The following is a 21,991-nucleotide window of genomic DNA, read 5'->3' on the forward strand; positions in this document are numbered from 1 at the left end:
TCTGCACACTGCTACACTGTAGCCTACTGTAATATATCATATATATATCTCCTTGGTTGTGTCCTCTGTCTCTCTCTCTGTGTTCTAGTGAACAGCAGCACACAGACTGAACACAGAGGTTAATGTGTTGCTTCACAAGGCTCACTGCTTTTTTACTACACTCTTGTCCACGCCCCCTCAGCAGTGGTGGAAAGTAATTAAGTACATTTACTTAAGTACATGTACTTAAGTACAATTTTGAGGTATTTGTACTTCAGTATTTCCAATTTCCAATTGTATTTCCAATTTCCAATACTTTTACTTCTACTCCACTGCATCTCAGGGGCAAATATTTTACATTTACACCACAAAAATTATATGAAAACTTTAGTTACTAGTTACTTTTCAGATATGAATTATGATATTATGAAACATACATTAACCACTTTAGCCCATTTCTATACCTAGGAGGCTATTTGAAAATAGCCGATCTGAAAGTAGATCTGCTATTTTCAAACAATTTAGTACTTTTACTTTTGGGTACTTTAAAGTAGCCTACATTTTGATGCCAATACTTTTGTACTTTTACTCAAGTAAATGTTGAATTCTGGACTTTTACTTGTAACAGAGTATTTCTATATTGCAGTATTGGTACTTTTACTTAAGCAAAGAATTTGAGTACTTTTTCCACCACTGCCCCTCAGACACATAGCAGTCAGTATGTCACCAAATAATATGCACCATGCTTGTAGCCTCGATCTCCAGGCTTTTATTGTTTAGTTTTGCTAAAAAATAAAACTTATAATAATAATAATAATAATACGTATAATGTGACTACAACAAGCCATACATCCACATTTAGTCATTCCAAACCCTCATTCATTGTATTTGAGATTGAAGCCAGGCAGTACATTAAAACAATTTATGACTCAAAAAATAAGAAAGCTGCAAGAACTGTCTTTTTTGTGTTCACTATTTAATGTTTTCTGTTAGTAAATCCCTGCCTGGCTCTGATGGTGTTATATAAGATGTATTGATAACTTCTTTGTTTGTGTTTGTTTTGTATTGCATTTCATGAGATTAAAATAAAAATTCAATAATAAATATAGCTGCAAGCAGCGATAATATGGGGCCAGGAGAGAGAAAGAGAAATGATAATTCCTTTAACAGGTCAGTTCATGAAAGTCCTTGCGGTCTTGTTTCCAATGAGTGCCTGTGAGCAATTAGGGGTTAAGAGTCTTGCTCAGGGACAAATTTCATTTCATCGACACATTTGCTGACCTGGCCTGGAATCGTACCCCGGGCAACCAGAGTCTCTGGCTCCCTAGGCGGGCTCACTAACCACTCAGCTATGGCCACCCCTGAGAGAGAGAGAGAGAGAGAGAGAGAGAGAGAGAGAGAGAGAGAGAGAGAGAGAGAGAGAGAGAGAGAGAGAGAGAGAGAGAGAGAGAGAGAGAGAGAGAGAGAGAGAGAGAGAGAGAGAGAGAGAGAGAGAGAGAGAGAGAGACGGAATAGATTGAAGAGACATAGAGAGAGACAAATGGAATAGATTGAAGAGACAGAGAGAAAGACATGGAAACGGAATAGATTGAAGAGAAAGACATGGAAATGGAATAGATTGAAGAGAGAGAGAGAGAGCGCCATGGAAACGGAATAGATTGAGTCATGTTTTTTGCATTTCAACTTAAATGAGTCTGCATCAAGTGAGGCTTGAACCGGCAACCTTACGGTCATGAAGCACTCTTAGGTAGCTGCAACACTACCTATAGTGCTATATCTTTGTCCAGGCTAATATTGTCTGTGGAGGATCACAAACTCTTGCCTTCTGTCATGACCCAAGCCCCTGTTTCACTAACACTAAGATCACTCGTTCACAAACCATTTACCAATGAAGAAATTGTACATCTCCTCAGAACCAAAATTAGTGAAAGTAGCCGATCTACAAGCTCACAAACCATTAAAAGTTGTCAGATTGTACATTGGCTATTTTCACAATGAAGTATGTTATACATTGAAAAAACATACTCTCATTGCTATCTGAAAAGTTGTGAGATTGTAGATCAGCTGTATGTAAAAAACACTCAATTAAGTATTTCATGTTATCTTTAACAATTGCAGATGTATTCATTGATAGTCATGTTGTGTGAAATGCAACTTGGATGAAGTCTGCACCAAGTGAGGCTTGAACTGGTGACCTTCAGGTTGTGGGGCACACATTTAAGCGAGAAGCCACCAACAGACAAGAACCTGTGAAAAAGGAGATCACACAGATCATACAGTTTCACGCAAATAGCTGAAAAATCCTGGGTTTAAGTGTTTTTCAAACTGCTCAAGATTGCGGACAATCTAAGGGCGGTGCTTACTGGTCAACGTGATAGATGTGTTCCTCATTAGTCAAGGCACATGTGTAAGCAGGTCTAATGGCTGTCGGCCAAACGAGGCATGACTTTTGCCTGTTTAAAGTTTCAATTTTCAAAAAATTGCTATAGCGCCCCCGTTTGACCAATTGGAGTAAGATTGGTTTCAGTGATATTTGGAATGGCCCTTTACATTTCTGCAAAGTTTCAAAGAATGGTAAGTCTGCATGTATGTGTTAGGGGCAGATGAATAATTGTCATAAAACTGCAATATTCATTGGCTCATTAAAGCTTCATTTTTTCACTTATGGAAGATATTTTGCAAACGTTTTTTGGTATAGGTCCAAAGTTCATGTGTAAAAAGTTTCGTGCAGATTACTCAAAAATCCCAGGAGGAGATAGGTTTTAACTGTTTTTCATATAATTCAAAATGGTGGGAGATCTAAAGGTCAGAGGTCAAAAGTCAGAGTGTGAAAGTTGTTCAGCATGAGGAGACGCATGTGTGCATCGAAGTTTCATGGCTGTAGGTGAAACAGGGCATGAGTTGTACCTGTTCAAAGTTGTCATTTTCAACTGAGTGCTATAGCGCCACCTTTTGACGAAAGATTGTGAGATTTATTTTTTGATCGTTTTTCATGACCATCTACCATATGGCCGAGTTTCATAAAAAGCGACTGCACGGTTCAGCCAGAACTGGCAAAAACGGCAGAAGAAGAAGAAGAAGAAGAAGAAGAAGAAGAAGAAGAAATGGAATAATGCGAATAACAATATGGGTCCATGCTGGAAGCCTGGCCCCATAATAATATGACTACAAGCAATACAAACACATCAACTTCACCGTGCTCATTGATCTGTCTGTCTGTATGTCTGTCTACTGCACAATACTTCATTTATTTAGGCTATTCATACATTTCTTATATTTATTTAATGTTTGGGAATTTCTATACAATGCATATGAAATGCAAGATTCATATAAATCCCGGATCGGATTCACCACAGGACTGGACTGTTGGTATTTGTAAACCCCTGAGTCACTGACTTTCTTCCTTCCACAGTTTTAAATATAAGTGGCTTGCTATTTTAAATGTTGATTTATTGATGTGTTGTATTGAAAAGGGTACCCTTGCATAAATTGTTTGTATTTAGATTTATAATAAAAGGTCTATATTTTTATACATACTTTGTGTTGTGTCATTCACTCTGTATTGGTGTGAACTGTTAACGGGAGTCTGAACCTAGTAACAACTCTCCCTAAAAAACCTGTTACATGGTCAACAGACTAATGACAGACTTGTAATTGCCTCATCACTGTTTGAGCTGCTAGGCCTATATTAAGAATGATGAAACATGAGGACACACATGATACCCGGATGGGTCACACTGACCAGGTACTGGACACTAAAGGTCTCTGATTTAAATAACGATGGGAAGGAGACAGGGCATATTAGGAGGATATCAACATGATTATGCTGGATACAGGATGCTCATATGATTGAAACACCTTGTGATTGGAAGGTAAGATTAGATTTGATTCTTTCTGCCTTGATAGGGAAAGAAAGGGTAATAAACAGCCAGGAACTACATGGTATGCAAGCTCGCTTTCTAGCTTATAGCTTGTCAGATTAGACCTAGAACTCATGTTGTAAAATGTACTTCATGCTGAGTAAAAGACTGGTCTGTCATCTTTGCTCAAAGTGCCTTTTTTTCTCAAGAGATCCCACAACAATAATAACTACTTAATGTGTGTGTAGTATTTCTATTATAGTTACCGTAGATAGTAGTACCCATCCAATATACACACACTGGCGTTATACAAAACAGTGGCATTGTTTACTGCAGGCTCTTGTGGGTAAAATCTCTTGCTATTGTTTGTCATTGCTGTCAATGACTGCTGAATGTTGAACGGGTGAGTCAGTGTGAACCCTGAAGTGGAGTCAAATTACTTACATTTGTAAGAGCATATTTAGCCAATAAACCCTGTTGTGATTCTGATTTCTATCTACGTACGTGTATAGATCTATCATTATACACTTTAGGATAATGATGTGCTTTAATTGCAGTCATTGATGGATGGAGAGAAATACAATAATAATAGTAATACATGAATAATACACGTTTTTGTGTCTTATTAATCAAGTAGCAAATGAATCAATCATCAACAACAATGTTAAACCCTTGTTGCACGTGTGGATGAGTAAACAGGTGCACTGAAGTAGAGGGGGGGGGGGGGGGTGTTGGAGACACAATGCCTAAGCTGAAGTGCACCTTGAACCAGACAAAAATTAGGAGAGAAAAGTAATCAGTTGTCTCACACGTCACGTGTTGGCTACTGGTCGGCACTGGCAGGAGAATGATAGGAAACCGGTATTCATGTTTTAATAGCCTGAACTGAAGTACCTCTCGCACTGACCAATCCACATACATTTATACGCAGTGGCGTGCACAGACATTTTGAGGGGCAGGTGCTCAAGTAAATTATACCTTTTTTTGTTTACTTGGTCTGCTCTTTTTTCCCTCTACACCTATACCTCTTTGCCAAAAATAGCCGATCTAACGCGAGGCGTTGTGGGCTTGTAGATCTGCTATTTTTGACTAAAGTTCTCCTCAGAAAAGGGATGCTAGGTTTCGAGTGGTTATGGTAAAAAGAAAAATCATATCACATAAAGATTTGGCGGACCCCCTGTAGTAACTCTGAGGACCCCCTAAGGGTCCCGGACCCCCTGTTGAAGACCCCTGCTGTAAACTGAAAAAAAGTAAAACTTTTTTTTCTTTTTTTCAAAAGGGCACTTCTGGTCAAGAGCAAAGGGCAGGTGCTCTAGCACCACCTAGAGTCTATCTGTGCACGTCCCTGTTTATACGTCACCAATGTAGTCACCTGCAAAGCTGCGAGTGACTATTGTACAGTGGTGGACAGTAGTGGAGTAAATTTACTTGAGTGCTGCACTTAAGCACAGATTTTGAGTATCTGTACTTTACTTGGGTATTCGATTTTACTTTATACTTATTACTTTTACTTCAGGAGTCTCCCGCCGTTCATCAAATTATTGGCTTAGGAATGCGACAAAATGAAAATAATCTCCATCAACTCAAGGCTCCATGGGGCTCCATGGGGTGAGTAATAGATAGAAAATAAGTCATTTTGAGGGTGAAGTATCCATTCAGTGTGTACTTTCAGACAATTAACCACTTAAACCCTCAATACTTAGTAAACTTGACCTTTGGCTCTGTACTTGGTCTGCTCTTTTTCCCCCTCTACACTAGATCTCTTCGCTGACAATAGCCGATATGCTTGTAGGTCTGCTATTTTCGGCTAATTCCCCTCAGAATAGGGATGCTGGGGTTCAAGTGGAAAAAAGAAAAAAGAACAGTCCCTATCACACAAAGAATTGCCGGCCCAACTGTAGTAACTCTGAAGTGTATAATGCTAGAAAAACAGATACCATATAAAATATATATACCATATAAATGAATAACCAAAATAATTTGCGATATATGACTGTAATGGCATCCTCTAGCTAAAAACATCAACATATAAAAAGGTTACAGTTGACACTTAAAACAAATTGTAAGGATTTAAAAGAGGAAAACAAAAGCTGGGGAATGGAGACCTCTGTTGACAAGAGCAGTATAAATATGCACAATATGTTTGCTTGTCTATCCACCTCCAAGCCAACATACAAAGCTTAATTTGATCCTCCCACTGAGCTAATTTATAAAAAAAAATGTTTCCCCCTTGGTGTGAATACACTGGTGTCTTTTAAAGAGACCCGATAGATTGAAGCTCTTATCACAATGTTTACAGAAGAAAGGTTTTTCTCCATTGTGGATACGCTGATGTCTTTTCAGAGAAGTTGGCTTGGTGAAAGTCTTGTTACATTGTTTACAGTGGAACGTCTTTTCTCCATTGTGGCTACGCTGATGTGTCTTCAGGTTCTATAACCAGGTATTTAGTGTTGGTTTGTACTGGGATCAGCGTGGTAAAATCAGAATGTCGTTTCATGGATAAAGGTAGACTAAAAGAGTTATTAGTGACAAAAAATTAGACTAAAATGTAAACTGTTTTTTGTTGACAAAAACATTTACTAAATACTTAAGGTTGTGTTGGACTAAAATGCTCGACTTTTTGTTGACTAAAACTTAACTAAATAAAAACAGGATGAGGTTGACTAAATCTGATGAAAATCATAGTATGAAGGACAATTGAAACTGGACTAAGACTGTCTGATAAAATCAACACTGTTTTTTCAGAGAAGCTGTCCAACCGAAACGCTGGTGGTGTCGGTTTAGGGAACCCCACTGACTGAAACTCTTGTCACAATGTTCACAGTGGAAAGGTTTTTCTCCAGTGTGGATACGCTGGTGTGTTTTCAGTTGACGTGAGTCACGGAAACTCTTGTCACAGTGTTCACAGTGGAATGGTTTTTGTCCAGTGTGAATAAGCTGGTGGTTCTTCAGGGCACCTAACTCACGGAAACTCTTGTCACAATGTTCACAGTGGAAAGGTTTTTCTCCAGTGTGGACACGCAGGTGTCTCTTCAGGTTCGATGACTCTCTGAAATACTTGTTACAATGTTCACAGTGATATGGTTTTACTCCAGTGTGGATAAGCTGGTGTTTCTTCAGGGCACCTAACTCACGGAAACTCTTGTCACAATGTTCACAGTGGAAAGGTTTTTCTCCAGTGTGGACACGCAGGTGTCTCTTCAGTTCAGATGACCAACTGAAACCCTTGTCGCACATTTTACAGTGGAGAGGTTTTTCTACAGTGTGACTGTGAACACGCTGGTGTTTTTTCAAGGAACCTGACTGCCTGAAACTCTTGTCACAATGTTTACAGTGGAAAGGTTTTTCTCCAGTGTGACTGTGAACACGCAGGTGTTTTTTCAGGTAAGATGACTGGCTGAAACACTTGTTACAATATTTACAGTGATAAGGTCCATCTCCTTGTTTCGGGCTGGTTGTAGAGCTGCTGATTTGCTGACAGGCTGATGAGGTGATCTCTATTTGCCGGTCGTTGTGTCTCCACTTGATGTGTTTATGAAGGAAGAGCTGAGATGTGAAGGAGAATGAACACTCAGAACAGGAGAAGAACAAAGTCTGGGAAGACTGGGACCTTACTCCTGAGAGAGGAGAGAGGGGGGGGGGGGGGGCAGAGGGGAGAGAGAGAGAAAGAGAGAAGGAGAGAGGCTGGTTAAAAATGGTGAGCACAAATACAACTTTACAAGCTTCCATCATCAAACAAGTCTGTTGTTTAAGAGCATACGGCTTCCCTGTTAACATTTCTGATTTAATTGTATCTTTCATCAACCTCTTTTATTCAAGCTCCCAGTTTTCCACACCCATGTAAGTCCTGTCCCTGTGTTTAACACTGACTAACCTCCACTGGTCTCCTCCGAATCATCACTGACTTCAGTGACTTCAGTGTCAGATTCAAGTTCAACTTCAATTTCAGAACAGTGTGAAGAGATGTCGTCTTCATCATCATCTTCACTTTTCACTGCTAGTAATGTCAACATTGACCCAACAGGCTCCTCTGGTCTTTGACGTATCTCCTCCTGTTCCTCTTTAATGTGTGGAGGCTCTGATTCCTCCTGGAGCAGACTGGGGCTCCTCTCCTCTTTACACACAGCCATGTGCAGGATGTCTAGTTGGAGCAGAAAAAAAACATGATAGTGAACACTGGATTCCTGAAGTGTAAATAAACATTTCCATCCTCCATGTTCCATGTACAAAAGGAGGTATCACCTACTTCAGGTGCATTCCAACTGAAAGAAAATAATAGATGCAAGACAGGCTCAGATACACGTTCTTCTATTCATAGAGAACGCTAATGTGTTTCGTATAGAACAGGGTTTGTCTGTATGTATGTACAGTATGCATTTCCCCTCAAAAGTAGACCAATCACATCTCATGCCGTTAAGTGCATGACATCATGACACAGAAACATCTCCACACATGAAAGCTTGAAACGTCAGGTGAAAGTTGGGTCGTAGTTTAAAATCTATGTAAAATATTTTTTATGGTGTGGCTCTGTACGTCTAGAAATAGGTCTGTGAGTCTGCGAATCTGTCTGTCTGTGTGTCCGGGACGAATCTCACAAACCGTTTTTACGATCAGCACCAAATTTCTGCACACTGATCAAGGAAGTATTTTTCCACTTCAGATAGAATGTACTATGTAGAATGTGAAGTTATATGGTGCAGTTTTTCTATTAGTATTGCATTTACTCAAAATAAATGTGCTTTTTGGTTATGGTAATGAGACAAACAAGGTTAACAATGAATGTTTAGAGATATTTTAATGATAGCTAAATATCAGCATGATTACTATCAGTGTCAAAATATTTTTGCAATGGTTATTGTACAGTGAAAACTATATATTGTTGCACTACAACAGAACAGAAAATAATTACAGAGAGAAAGAGCATATGAAACTTACTGAGTGGATGGTCTTCAGGTTCCTCCTTCTTAATAGAAATGTCCCTGGCTGAGTCTGGAGGGTTCATCTTCACCTGCAGTCTGGACTCCACACACTGGTCTGAAATGAAAGAATTGAAAAAGGACTAAAACTGGAGATCTAGTGGTGTCAAGAATAACAGTAATATTTGCAGAAGGTAAAGGCAATATGGCCTATAAGCTCAACTCTCCAACATATGAATGAATCTTGGGATAAAGATCATTATAGGATTCAAAATCATTCGTAGTTTAAGATTACACAACGAAAAATGGACTCCCGCGATGCAAATAATGGTCGAATAGTGAATAAGGTGAAAGTAGCCAATCTGTTTTTTTATGTTTCTGCAACCAGACAGGATGAGCAATTTGTTTAATCTATATTTGCTATTATTGTTATTTCTACTACTTGTATGTTGTATCTCTCTCTCTCTCCTCCCTCTCTCTCTTCTTTTCGGCCCCCACCTTAGAGCCTAGGGTCTGCCAGACGTTTATTACAGTTAAGGGGGAGTTTTTCGTTGCCACTGTCACAAAAATTGCTTACTCAGGATGGTACTGTCTGGTCTCTGCTCTACATGTAAAGTGTATTGAGACAACTTGCTGTGATTTGACAATTTAATCAAATTGAATTGACACACTACAGCATGACAAATGTTTAGTTGGTAAGGATTCGAGGTCTGGTGCTAGCTGTAGAATACAACTCTCGTAGACGTATTTATGATTCTGACGTTTTCAATCTACGAGAGTTGTAGGGTTCACCCCCCATGGACACAGGGACTTTCTGCACTATACCCCGGCCGTAGACACTCCAAACATGTACAAATTGTCAAAAACGGTGCTTAACGCCACGCCCCAAATGTTAACTCTCGCTACGGGGTAGTAGTTTAATGTAATAATCCATATCTTTCAATAAAAAAGTGTTTTAATGCCGTGTGTGGCCGATTCTGTCGGAAGTTCCCAATGGGCGGTAGTGACGCGCCCATCTGGTGAAACCCAGAATTACACTCAATGTAAACAGGAAGTAAACGAGGGTGAAACAATGGCGTTCGGCCACAGACGGCATTAAAACACTTCTTTCTTGAAAGATATGGACTATTACATTAAACTACTACCCCGTAGTGAGAGTTAACATTAGGGGCGTGGGGTCCGCACCTTTATTTTCAATGTGTACATGTTTGGAGTGTCTACGGGGTATAGTGCAGAAAGTCCCTGTGTCCATGGGGGGTGAACCATACAACTCTCGTAGATTGAAAACGTCAGAATCATAAATACGTCTACGAGAGTTGTATTCTACAGCTAGTCTGGTGCATGAAGACATGGAGCTCTAACTTCACTTGACAGTCAAATGAACTGTCAAATTACTGTGGACAGAGTAAAGATCCTCCTAATGGTTTACATACGTTTTTACACCTCGTTGCTTATTATGGAGATTAACCACAGTAATGCTATAAGACACTGATGTAACTATAGGGTTACAATGATAATAGTGACGTCAACAACATAAAACACAACAATGTATATCAATGTCTTGCTGTAGCCATGGTTCACATGACGCACATCTGTCACAAGCGTCATGACGCTACTTGTTCCTGTTTTTTGAAAGGTTTACATTTACAACCAGTACATCTACATAAACGTTCAGATTTCAAATATAAAGTGCTGACCCCCCCGGCCACGGCTGTTACAAGTTAAAGCGCCTGGGTCTTAGTACTCTTATCTTCCGTATTGTTCAATAAAAAGCATTTTAATCAGATCCACAGCCATTTTCTCAACAAAACAAAAAGAATTATAACGTATCAGAGTGCAATACACCTCTCAATCGACAGGGGGCGCGTAGTTGAAAGCGTAGAGAAAATAGCCGGCGATCTGATTAAAAAGCTTTTTATTGAACAATACAGAAGATAAGGGTATTTAGACCCAGGCGCTTTGACTTGTAACATCCGTGTCCGGGGGGTCAGCACTTTTAGTTTATATTTGAAATCTGAACGTTTATGTAGATGAAATGGTTGTAAATGTAAACATAAAAAAAAAAAAAAAAGTAGCTCCATGACGTTTCGGGGCTAGTCTTGCTGCTGCTATGGAGCTGTTGTTAGTGTTTATGATCACTTTATAACAAGCTAACAGCTAAGAATAATAGATTTATGTTCCAACTTAAATGATGAGTTCATAAAGACAAATAGATGAAACAAGACGTGATCCGTTCATCTTAAATGTTATAAATAGATGAAACAACATAATGAGTTGATCTTTACCTGCTGTGTTTCAGTGGTTGAGCTGCTAACAAACGTCCTCCTGCTGCTTAACGACGACACTGTTTAGAAACGACACGTTTTACTTTTCTTTGTACTTTACTTTTATATAAATCTATGGTATTTTAAAGTGTCAACAGCAGTCAGTCAACACACCATGTTGTTTTCACTACTGCATTGTGGGTATGTTCTTCTTCTGACGAACAATTTGTCTAGACGCCAGTTGGTGTATTGCTGCCCCCTACTGTTAGTCTTGGGTACTGTCCATTGTTCTTACAGTAACAGTACTATGTGACCTTCCTGACCTGTAGACAAGTGGTTCTCAAACCTTTTCATGTCAAGGACCCCCAAAAGTTTTCACAATCTTTCAAAAATAGCAGATCTACAAGCTCATAGCGTGGCACTCGGTTCCACGCTATGAGCTTGTATATCTGCTATTTTTGAATAGCCAAACTGTAAAATATGTTTAGAGGTTAAAATGTAAAATCTAGGAGTGTAGCAGTTAATCAAAATAATACATGTTATTTAATTATCAATAATGTAATCCCTGTTTATCTCTATTATAGTCATGTCATTGTACACATTAGGGGCGCCCCTAATGTGTTCCATAGCTGAAACCATTCCATAGCTGAATGATTAGAGAGCCTGACTGGGAAGCCAAAGGTCTGATTTCAGGCTTCAGCAATGTGTCAAAGTGTCCTTGACAAGACACTTACTTAACCTCTAGCTGATTGATTGTAATAGATGAATTGCGCTGGGTCAGGCTGACCTAAAATGGTCTTTAACTAATCATGAGATTTCATATTATTGTGTTCTAAGGTGTAGGGCCACAAGTAGTTATAAAAGCAGACCCACAATCCTATTTTATCAGTCCTGTCTGCAGACCTGGCTCCATTGGTATATTAATAAATGTATATACTTCTGAGGATGCATCTACTTGTTCCTTCCTGTTTAGTTTAGTTTGTAGTTTTTCGTTGCCACTGTCGCAAAATTGCTTGCTCAGGGTGGGACTGTCGGGTCTCTTCTCTACATGTAAAGTGTCTTGAGACAACTTGTTGTGATTTGACACTTTAATAAAATTGAATTGAATTACTTGCTCTGTGTGTGTGTGTGTGTGTGTGTGTGTGTGTGTGTGTGCGTGCTATAGTGCTTTGCATGGGCTTTAATTTAATATCAAATAACACTCTAATAATGTAATACAACGTAATAGTGATCATAGCCATAACATTAATTGTAAACAAAAAAATACTGGCATAATTCATAAAAATACATGAATTTTCTCCCCCTTATTAACCGATATTTAATAAGTAAAATAACTAAAATTGTGTCTCCCATTGGGTGTAATGAAACACAGCAAGAAAAAAACTGTTGTACCATATACTGTATATAGTTAGCCATTTATAGTGAATAACAACAATTATTTCATAGGACTGTGAGTCGGACATGAAGGTTTTTCTTTTTCCTACAAGTACTTCTTTAATCTACTTGTCCCATCCAAATTCCTCCTGGCTCTGTCTAGGGGATACCGTTGCCAGTGGTGAAGTGCATACATTTCTCACAAATAAAAACATAATAAATAATAAAAAATAATACAAATACTTCTCAAATCCATTGCCTGTTGGTCATGTGTAAAACACTACAGAACATACGTATTATCTATATTACATCAATAATTAATTCATTATATTTAATTGTAGATTAAAATAAGGTTCCAGGTTTCAACAATGTTTCACCGGCTTCGAATGCTATCAATGCATTGAATGGGAGATTATCACGTTTTATCAGACCATTGAATGGGCGAAGTAGGCGACCTACTAGCTACCCCGCGATTTGTCAGACCATTCATTGGGCGTAATCAGGAGCTACTGACCTACCGACGGAGGCGGAGCAGTCCCCACAACAATATTTACGATTCTGTGCCTATCGGTACATAACTCCAACGGCGCTGAGTAGGCTCAGGCGAGCGTCGCACCGCTCCGGACAGCAACTCGGTCGCTTTAGCTCCCTCGGTGGCCCGTCGCGGGGCTCCAGCTCGCCTGAGACTGCGCGCCTCCGTCATGGTCCGAAACCAAAACAACCAAAACCAAAACCGAAACTGAACTATTTAAGTCATCTCCGTCGGTAGGTCAGTAGCTCCTGATTACGCCCAATGAATGGTCTGATAAATCGCGGGGTAGCTAGTAGGTCGCCTACTTCGCCCATTCAATGGTCTGATAGAACGTGATAATCTCCCATTCAATGCATTGATAGCATCCGAATCAGGTGAATGTTTAACAGTCATTTGAAGCATGGACAGGTAAATGCAATATGGCAGAAACTGAACCAATCAAATCAGTAGTCATTTCGGATCAGACATGACTCCATACTAACTTTTCCACTGGTAGAACTGGTGCAGTACTGTCCCTTTAAGTCTGAGGGCCAATTCTTGCGCACCACCATGTCCCTTATGATGCCAATCTTATATTATTTCATTTTAAAAAACATTTAAAAATAGTTAAAATAACCAATCTACAAGCTCAAAATGTATCGATGCAGATAAGCTAATTTCATTATTTCAAAATGGTTTTTTTTAGGCCGGACCACGATCATGTCACTATGACTCGGCGAGTCAAAGTGACAAAAAAAATAGGGCTCTGAGAGTCTGCAGTGCCTGCAAATGACATCATCTAAGACCCTACAGTTTGCTACAAGCTAACAGCACATTACATTGGCTCCTATGTCAGTTTGTCTATCTTTCATTTTTTGCACACGATTCCGTCAACAGTTTGTGTCTGCATGTGTGAACTGTATCCTCGCACTCCACTACCTGATAAAATCAAAAGTACAAAATGCACATGTGAGGCTTTTCAACCCAATTCAAAAACTTGATCAGAAAATCAATGTTTGTCTTGTGTGTAACAGTGATTTTCTTGTAATGACGTGACCCTTTATAAAGTTGTATCGCACCAGTCACTTTGAAGGAAAGGACTGTAATTTAAGAACATTTCATCAACATATGAAACTCCAGTAAACGCACAAGAAAACTGAAGCAGTGAAAGACCAACCTAATAATCGTGCACTTGCACAAATGCAATCAGGTGAAATGTTACTTGCAAACTCATTTTGGTGGCAGTCTAGAGCCCTGTTCAGGTTATGAGATTCAGAATAGGCAGACGGTTTTCTAACATGCCCCGGACAAGTCCTTATTGTCTGACCATAGACTATATTTGCATCCTCTAGCTATAAAAAAAGAAATAAATATGAATGGATTTAGATTGAGAAAAAAAAGAGCTGGGAAATGTTTCCAAAAGATCAATCCTAACAGAGGCTTTTGTTGACAGGAGCAGTATGAATATACAAAACATTTCTGCTTTTCTATCCACCTTCCTACCAACACCGGTGTTTAATTTGATATTCCCAGTGAGCTACTTTATATCCGAAAGTTTTTGTCCCCCCATGTTGTGAATACACTGGTGCCTTTTCAAGTGATCTGAATTAGTGAAACTAATGTTACACAGTTTACAGTGGAGAGGTTTTTCTGTGTGGATAAACTGGTGTATCTTCAGGTCATATGACTGAACGAAACTCTTGTCGCATTGTTTACAGTGGAAAGGTTTTTCTCCAGTGTGAACATGTTGGTGTTTCTTCAGGGAACTTGAATGACTGAAACTCTTGTCACAATGTTTACAGTGGAAAGGTTTTTCTCCAGTGTGGATACGCACATGTGTCTTCAGGTGTTCTGAGGTATTGAAACTCTTGTCACAATATTTACAGTGGAAAGGTTTTTCTCCAGTGTGAACATAATGGTGTGTCTTCAGGGAAAGTGAATGACTGAAACTCTCGTCACAATGTTTACACTGGAAAGGTTTTTCTCCAGTGTGGATACGCTGGTGTCTCTTCAGGGAACTTGAATGACTGAAACTCTTGTCACAATGTTTACAGTGGAAAGGTTTTTCTCCAGTGTGGATACGCTGGTGTCTCTTCAGGTTATCTGAGTGATTGAAACTCTTGTTACAATGTTTACAGTGGAAAGGTTTTTCCCCAGTGTGGATACGCTGGTGTGTCTTCAGGCCCCCCTTCTGATTAAAACTCTTGTTACAATGTGTACATTGGAAACGTTTTTCACCAGTGTGGATACGCTGGTGTTTATTCAGGACACCTAAGTCACTGAAACTCTTGGCACAATGTTTACAGTGGAACGGTTTCTCTCCAGTGTGAATACACAGGTGTTTTTCCAGGTTAGATGACTTACTGAAACACTTGTTACAATATTTACAGTGATAAGATCCATCTCCTTCTTTCGGGCTGGTTGTAGAGCTGTTGATTTGCTGACAGGCTGATGAGGTGATCTGTCCATTCCTCAGCATTTGCCGGTCGTTGTGTCTCCTCCTGATGTGTTCATGGAGGTAGAGCTGAGATGTGAAGGAGTATGAACACTCAGAACAGGAGAAAAACTGAGTCTGGGGAGACTGGAAACTCACTCCTGAGAGAGGAGAGGGGGGAGGCAGAGGGGCGAGAGAGAGAAGAAGAGAGAAGGGGAGAGGCTGGTTAAAAATGTTTGAGTACAAATACAACTTGAAAGCTTTCAACATCAAACAAGTCCGTTGTTTAGGAGCATTACGGCTTCCCTGTTAATGTTTCTGATTTAATAGTATTTTTCATCGACCTCTTTTATTCCAACTCCCAGTTTTCCACACCCATGTAAGTCCTATCCTGTGTTTAACACTGACTGACCTCCACTGGTCTCCTCCCAATCATCACTGTTTTCAGTGACTTCAGTGTCAGATTCAAGTTCAACTTCAATTTCAGAGCAGTGTTTAGAGATGCCTTCATCATCATCCCCTTTTTTCACTGCTAGTAATGTCAACATTGACCCATCAGGCTCCTCTGGTCTTTGAAGTAGCTCCTCCAGTTCCTCTTTAATCTGTGGAGAATCTGGTTCCTCCTGGAGCAGACTGGGGCTCCTCTCCTCTTTACACACAGCCATGTGCAGGATATCTAGTTGGAGCAGAAAAATAATATGATTGCTAACAGGGCCCAGGGACCCAATTTGTTCACATACTACAGATATAAATTGTACACAGGACCCCTCTCCAGCGTTAATTTACTGGTGTTAATTTAACTCTGGAGTGTATAAATGGAACCAAATGGACATGTAAGGGACCATTTGGTTCAATTCTGTACACTCACAGGTATACAAAAACTCCCAAAACGGCTCAGTATCTGACTGTGCGTCTTCCAAGGGCTTGTGTGTTGTCTTTGCTGTGTTATTGGTTCCCGGCAGAGGAAATTTGGCCATAGGCCAAGCCATATAGAACATGTATATTTAAAAAAATGACCACCAAAGTGGAAAATGCGGCACTCCAAAATAATAGATTGAAATGTCGGGTGAAAGTTGGGTCGTAGTTTAAAATCTATGTAAAATACTTTTATAGCGTGGCTCTGTACGTCTAGAAATAGGTCTGTGAGTCTGTCTGTCTGTGTGTCTGGGACGAATCTCACAAACAGTTTTGACGATCAGCGCCAAATTTCTGCACACTGATCAAGGAAGTATTTTTCCCCTTCAGATAGAATGTACTATGTACAATGTGAAGTTATATGGTGCAGTTTTTCTATTAGTATTGCATTTGAGCAAAAGAGATGTGCTTTTTGGTTATGGTAATGAGACAAACAAGGTTAACAATGAATTTTGAGAGATCTTTTAATGATATTAGCTACATATCAGCATGATTATTATCAGTTGTCAAGATATTTCTGCAATGGTTATTGTACAGTGAAAATTAGATATTGTTGCAGTTCTACAACAGAACAGAAAAAAATTACAGAAAGAAAGAGCATGTGAAACTTACTGAGTGGGTGGTCTTCAGGTTCCTCCTGTTTAATAGACATGGCCCTGGCTGAGTCTGGAGAGTTCATCTTCATCTGCAGTCTGGACTCCACACACTGGTCTGAAATGAAGGAATTGAATTAGGACTTTAATAACTGGAGATCTAGTGGTGTCAAGAATAACAGTAATATTTGCAGAAGGTAAAGGCCTAAGCCCAACTCTCAAACATATGAATCTTGGGTGCAAAGATTATAGTATTCATATATAATATATAATATAAGGGAAGGAATCATTCGTAATTTAAGATTACACAAGGAAAAATGTGTCTCCTGCGATGCATATAATGGTCTAAAATGAATAAGGTGAAAGCAGCCAATCTTTTTTTTATGTTTCTGCAACCAGACAGAATGAGCAATTTGTTTAATCATCAGGATATTATCATTGTCATGATATATTTTGTCATGATTATTTCTCAGTAAAATTAGATATAGTGACAACCCCACAACAGAACAGGAAAAAATAAAAATAAAAACATTCAAGAAAGAGTGAGCACATGAAACGTACCGAGTTGTGGGTGGTCCTCAGGTTCCTGTTTAATAGAGATAGCCCTGGCTGAGTCTGGAGAGTTCATCTTCACCTGCAGTCTGGACTCCACGCACTGGCCTGAAATGAAGGAATTGAATACATGGTAAATGGTGCATTTATATAGCGGTTTCATCCAAAGCGCTTTACATAGATTGTGCATCACATTCACCCATTCACACACACATTCATACACCGATGGCGGAGAAACCCATGCAAGGCACCAACCTGCTCATCGGGAGCAATTAGAGGTTCAGAGTCTTGCTCAAGGACACTTCGACACTAACTCTGGGGGAGCCCGGGATCGAACCCATCCGGCCACTCCACCCCTGAGCCACTGCCGCCCCGGCACCACCACTTTGGTGGTATTTTATGTACTTATATGGTTATGGCTGAGTGACATCAGAGGCCCGTCCTCCATTAGTCATTTTAATACAAGATTAGGAGGAAGAATGTTTTTCCAAAAATTGTGCAATAAGTGTTAAAATTATATTTTCATGTGTAGCTCCACCCACCAGTTCATTAAGTATACCTGGTTTGCACCTTAGCACCACCCACCTGACCCAGTCCCTCCACCTCCTCCTATATGACCACCCATCTATCCTAGTCCCCCCACCCCCCTCCTCATGAAAGGACAGCCCATGGCTCTGCACAGTTGTTTACAAAGGGGTCTAGAACAGTGGTTGTCAAACTGACTTCCGGGGACCCCCAGCTGGGTCCTTGAGAGGGTATTTTAACGACTCTATCAAACAAGATGTCGACAAGGGCAAATATTGCGGCATGGTCATGCTGGACCTCCAGAAGGCCTTTGACACCGTTAATCACCCAATTATGATCAATAAGCTCAAAGCAATAGGTTTTGATGACTACCTGGAAGGGAGGGAGCAAGTGGTGGAAGTAAACGGCACCCAGTCCCCTCCCCTCCCAGTGACTTGTGGTGTTCCTCAAGGAAGTATACTAGGACCTCTACTGTTCCTGATATATGTGAATGATATGTCTTCAGCTTGCGACTGCAAACTGTTCCTGTTCGCAGATGACTCGGCTCTGCTGGTCTCGGACAGGGACAGGCTGCAGGTTGAGAAAACTCTCAGCACTGAACTCAACAAGATCTGCATCTGGCTCTCCGACAACAAACTTTCATTACACCTGGGTAAAACTGAATCCATCCTCTTTGGAGTTGAGTAGAGTTTCACGATCAAAGTGGGTGAAAATGTTATCACAAGATAGGAGGAAATTACCTACCTGGGTTCCATCTTGGAGGCAAACCTCTCCGGTAACAAAAACACAGAAAAAACGATCAAAAAGGTCCACAAAATAACACGCTATTTGTGGAGGATTGATCGTCTAGTCAGTAAGAATACTCTGAAGATTCTTGCAGGGGCCCTCATACAAGGTCATTATGATTATGCATGCACTTCATGGTATCACAACACATCCAAGGCCTTAAAAACAAGGCTCCAAACATCCCAAAACAAACTTGTAAGGCTACTTCTTGGCCTCAATCACAAAACCCATCTAACCCCTGCTCATTTTGCTAGGATTGGATGGCTTAGGGTTGAGGACAGAGTACAGCAACTTGCTATGGGCCTGGTCTTCAAGATACACCACAACATTGGGATCCCCCTGTATTTGTCAAAATACTTCCAAAATGTTAATCAAGTCCATGATCATAACACCACAGGCAGCTCCACAAATCATGTTCAACCCAGATTTGGCTCAACAAAGGGAATGAACTCGTTCTCATACTATTAATCAAAAATGTGGAATGCCCTACCAAAAGGAGTAAAGGAGTGTAAAACCCTACTCACTTTCAAAACTGCCCTAAAGATACACCTTCAGGAGGCTGCAATTCAAAAATGGCCCCTGTCCAAGTCCTAACCTACCCCATGTCCTAACCTAACCTACCCCCCTACCCCCCCCTCTCTCTTTCTTCTTTTGTACATATTTTTCACTATTCATACCAGTAAACTGTAAAATGATTGTATGACATTCTGTATAGTAGTGTGTAAATCTGTCTGTGTCAACATGATTTGTGTGCATGGGGGTCTCATCTTAAACAAGCTTAGTGCTGGTAACCGCCCAACTCACTCCAAATCCAACTCACTCCAAATCGCGCCCAACTCACTCCAGACATCTCACTCCACACACTTGCCCAACTCACTCCACACACTTGCCCAACTCACTCCACACACTTGCCCAACTCACTCCAAAAATTATTATTGAGTACAATATTGAGGAATTAAGTACAATATTGAGGAATTTGTTACTTTTAACTCTATTCTGTTTTAGGCTTGGTTAAAGTTTTAAATACTGTCTCTACAAAACAACTTAATGGTTCTGGGGGGGGGGGGGGGGGGCTCGCTGGCCCTTGGAGTCCAGTGTTTGTTAGATGTCTTATTCTATTGTTGGTCAAATCAAGAGGTGTTGTTATATTCCTCGTTAAGGTTTTGGCCCTCCTCCACTGAGTTCACCCGCATAATCACCCTCCACCCAGGTTAGGGTTAGGGTTTAGGGTTAGGGTTAGAATGTAAGTCTCTCCACCGATTCAACCCACACACACACACACACACACACACACACACACACACACACACACACACACACACACACACACACACACACACACACACACACACACTATAATATTATAATTTATAGCTGCAAAGTAACTAGTAAAACAAATACATTTAGTGGAGTAAAAAAACAATATGTGGATCCAATATGTAGTGGAGTAGAGGTAAAACCATGAGTTGGGCGAGCCCTGGAGTGAGTTGGGCAAATATTTCTTAAGTCTTCATGGAGTGAGTTGGATTTGGAGTGAGTTGGGCGGTATTCTTAGTGCTTGCTATCCAGTTTAGTAGACCTTGTATTGTGAATTTGTACTTCCATGTACTGTTATGTACTGTCATGTACTGTTCTCATGTCTTACTAAATAAAGTACATCAATCAATCAATCCGGGGGGGGGGGGGGGTCCCCCCAAAAAATGTTATGCCATCAAAATCAGTGTAACCAGTTTAAACCTGCCGTATATACGTAAGTGATCTGAAAATAGCAGATCTACAAGGTATTGAATAATGATGCATCGCGCTCATTAACATGTGGACAGAGTAAAGATCCTACTGGTTTACAAGATACGTTTACACCTCATTGCTTATTATGGAGATTAACCACAGTAATGCTATAAAACACTGATGTAACTATAGGGTTACAATGATAATAGTGACGTCAACAACAACATAAAACACAACAATGTATATCTTGCTGTAGCCATGGTTCACATGACGCTCGTCTGTCACAAGCGTCATGACGCTACTTGTTGTTTTTTGAAAATTTTGCACCGACAACCAGTACATCTACATAAACGTTCAAATTTCAAATAAAAAGTGCTGATCCCCCAGCCACGGATGTAACAAGTTAAAGCGCCTGGGTCTAAGTACTCTTATCTTACGTATTGTTCAATAAAAGGCATTTCAATCAGATCCGCAACCATTTTCTATTAAAAAATATATATATTATAATATATCAGAGTAAAATACACCTCTCAACCAATAGGCTGCGTAATTGAAAACACATGGAGAAAATTCGGAGAAAATGGCCGGAGATCTGATTCAATTTTTTTTTATTGAACAATACGGAAGATAAGAGTACTTAGACCCAGGCGCTTTAACTTGTAACATCCGTGGCTTTGGGGTCAGCACTTTATATTTGAAATCTGAACGTTTATGTAGATGTAATGGTTGTAAATGTAAACATAAAAAAAACAAAAAGTCTTGCTGCTGCTATGGAGCTGTTGTTAGTGTTTATGATCACTTTATAATAAGATAACAGCTAAGACTAATAGATTTATGTTCCAACTTAAATGATGAGTTAATAAAGACAAATAGATGAAACAAGACGTGATCCGTTCATCTTAAATGTAATAAATAGATGAAACAACATAATAAGTTGATCTCTACCTGCTGTGTTTCAGTGGTTGAGCTGCTAACAAACGTCCTCCTGCTGCTTAACGACGACACTGTTTAGAAACGACACGTTTTACTTTTCTTTGTATTTTACTTTTATATAAATCTATGGTATTTTAAAGTGTCTACAACAACAGTCAGTCAACACGCCATGTTGTTTTCACTACTGCATTGTGGGTATGTTCTTCTTCTGACGAACACTTTGTCTAGACGCCAGTTGGTGTATTGATGCCCCCTACTGTTGGTCTCGGGTACTGTCCATTGTTTATATACAGTAACAGTACTATGTGACCTTCCTGACCTGTAGACAATTTTTGATTGATTGAATATTTTATTAGGCAAAAAAATTAAAACAGCACAGTTACATTTAAAATACTTTGTCTAACAGGTCCGTTCATAAAAGTCCTTGCGGACTTGTTTCCAATGAGGGCCTTGGTATTCAATTCATAGACAAGAGAACATCTAGGAGTAAAGCAGTTCATTTGTTTCTGATGATCAATAATTCAGTAAATTAATCAATTAATAATTGATCCCTATTTTGGACATGTCATTATAAGCAAAAATCTTACAAATAAAGTGAAATATTATATGTACAAGCTCACA

General features: G+C 39.8%; 2 protein-coding genes across 2 annotated transcripts; both read right to left on the reverse strand.

Annotated features, from left to right (window-relative positions):
• Nucleotides 1-6,246: 6,246 nt before the first annotated feature.
• Nucleotides 6,247-11,146, reverse strand: LOC311057408 (uncharacterized protein; the record flags this gene model as incomplete). Its single annotated transcript, XM_084074367.1, has 5 exons — nt 11,041-11,146; nt 8,775-8,873; nt 7,714-7,980; nt 7,319-7,456; nt 6,247-6,299 (listed from the first exon to the last, which is right to left on the reverse strand). The coding sequence occupies exons 2-5, from the start codon at nt 8,839-8,841 to the stop codon at nt 6,247-6,249; spliced, it is 525 nt and encodes a 174-aa protein (XP_083930493.1). The 5' UTR covers nt 8,842-8,873; nt 11,041-11,146.
• A 1,335-nt stretch (nt 11,147-12,481) lies between these two features.
• LOC311057876 (uncharacterized protein) lies at nt 12,482-21,510 on the reverse strand. The gene is made up of 5 exons (XM_084075006.1): nt 21,383-21,510; nt 17,408-17,506; nt 16,866-16,964; nt 15,751-16,014; nt 12,482-15,499 (listed from the first exon to the last, which is right to left on the reverse strand). The coding sequence occupies exons 2-5, from the start codon at nt 17,472-17,474 to the stop codon at nt 14,442-14,444; spliced, it is 1,488 nt and encodes a 495-aa protein (XP_083931132.1). The 5' UTR covers nt 17,475-17,506; nt 21,383-21,510; the 3' UTR covers nt 12,482-14,441.
• Between the last annotated feature and the right edge of the window lie 481 nt (nt 21,511-21,991).

The sequence above is a fragment of the Gymnoscopelus microlampas genome (genome assembly GCF_963454915.1).
Source record: "Gymnoscopelus microlampas genome assembly, chromosome: 12".
Taxonomy (NCBI): Eukaryota; Metazoa; Chordata; class Actinopteri; order Myctophiformes; family Myctophidae; genus Gymnoscopelus; species Gymnoscopelus microlampas.

Excerpts from the sequence above, each read along its gene's own strand:
- LOC311057876 (XM_084075006.1), bottom strand. The coding sequence starts at position 17,474 with ATGAACTCTCCAGACTCAGCCAGGGCTATCTCTATTAAACAGGAACCT. Across the intron at positions 16,965-17,407 it reads TGAGGACCACCCACAACTCG|ACCAGTGTGTGGAGTCCAGA; the intron begins GTACGTTTCATG and ends CCTTCATTTCAG. Across the intron at positions 15,500-15,750 it reads TTGGGAGGAGACCAGTGGAG|GAGTGAGTTTCCAGTCTCCC; the intron begins GTCAGTCAGTGT and ends CTCCTCTCTCAG.